At 41.3% G+C, this 1,623-nt stretch overlaps 1 protein-coding gene across 1 annotated transcript; it reads right to left on the minus strand.

Moving 5' to 3' along the window:
* Positions 1-217: 217 nt before the first annotated feature.
* On the minus strand, positions 218-901 carry Gm20881 (predicted gene, 20881). The gene has a single exon (XM_017318727.2). The coding sequence runs from the start codon at positions 899-901 to the stop codon at positions 218-220; it is 684 nt and encodes a 227-aa protein (XP_017174216.1).
* Between the last annotated feature and the right edge of the window lie 722 nt (positions 902-1,623).

Below are 1,623 nucleotides of genomic sequence, written 5' to 3' on the forward strand. Positions count from 1 at the left end.
CTTCCTTTGATGTTCTTTCTACCATAGTCCATCTCTTCCAAAAAAGTGTTCACTAAAAGCATGTCATGTCACACGTATTAATTTTTAGAACAAAACAAATTTTATTGACAAAGATACTGAGGTTGTCAAAGACCCATAGGTACCCAACACAGGAAAACAAACATTTTTTTTCAATCCTATAAGTTTACATTTCTGTACTTTGTGATTTTTTTTCAATTTAAGTGATATTTGACACCAGAGTATAGACATAGATATGGAGGTCACCGAGAAATTTGATAAAGTACACAGTAGGATTGGCTAGAACTTTGTAAACAACCTTTCCGAACTTTTTGGATCCATCATCTCTGGTGTACTGCACCCAGGAACCTATTAAGAAGTCATTGTCATCACCTGATCTCGCCTCAGCCAGAGGGGTCTCTGGAATGATGTGGAGGTTACCTTCCTTGTAGTCATCCAGGAGCTGATAGACGTAGAGGACCGGATCCTTCTTGTAGGAAATGTAAAAATAGTCCTGTAAGAATGGCACCTGGGCTAGCACCATCCCACTCCAGTTGTCCTCAGAGCCATCTTTCCCCTCAAATTTGTGTTGTACCTCTCTGCCAACCAGTGCGCCTGCGAGGTGGACATCCCTCACCTGAGGAAAAACTACTTTGTGAGGCAAGACCTTAAGATTTAAAATCCTCTCATCGCTGTGGAGCTCCTGTCCGTAGACACTGTCAATTCCGTCATACTTCACCAAATAAAGAGAAGGGTTTGTTGGCAGTTGACCTAGAATGATGGCCTTCCAATGGGTGACAGGCTCATTACCTTCCTTCCACCCGTGAGAAATTCTGCAGCCAACAATATTCCCCAGGGCCTGGGAAGAAGGCTTCCTCCTACTCTTCTTCTTGAGTGATGTCATGCTCAGACTCTTCAGATGTATTGTCTTCTACCTGGCTGTAGACCTGTTGTGGTAGATCACACTGTCTTGTGGCTTCCATTCCCTTCAAATATCATACTTGCTCATTGCCTGGGACTGAAGATCTTGCCCGTTTACGCCAGACACAATGCTGTTGCCTCTGTCATATATATGAATTCCTGATGGGCAATGGTTATGGGTTGGGAGTGAATGCTGGACCAAGACTCTTCTCTACGAGAACTTCTGAGCAGGTGAAGAAGACTATGCTAAACAGATTTGAGCTCCTAAAATTAATTTTATAAAAATAAGAAGTTAATAAGTCAGCCATGGTGGTACATGCATTTAATCCCAGAACTCAGAAGGCAAGGACAGGCAGATTTCTAAATTAGAGACCAGCCTGGTCTACAAAGTGAGTTCCAGGGCAGTCAGTGCTATAGAGAGGAACCCTGTCTCAACAACAAACAACAACAACAACATCAAGTAAAAGAAAACAAACGAAAATCAAACGAAAAACAAACAAAACAGAAATACAAACAAAAAATAACAAAACAAACAATCAAATGGAGAAGTTAATAGGAAGTGGTAGTGACCCATAACTTTAATCATAGTACTCAAGAGGCAGAGTGAGGCAGACCTTAGTGAGAGAAAGACAAGTCTGGTCTACACAGTGATTTTCCTGACAGCCAAATCTAAACATACAGAAACTCAAATAAAATTAACCAAGC

This window comes from Mus musculus, chromosome Y (assembly GCF_000001635.26).
Source record: "Mus musculus strain C57BL/6J chromosome Y, GRCm38.p6 C57BL/6J".
NCBI lineage: Eukaryota > Metazoa > Chordata > Mammalia > Rodentia > Muridae > Mus > Mus musculus.

Coding starts and splice junctions, on each gene's coding strand:
- Gm20881 (XM_017318727.2), bottom strand. CDS start 901: ATGACATCACTCAAGAAGAAGAGTAGGAGGAAGCCTTCTTCCCAGGCC.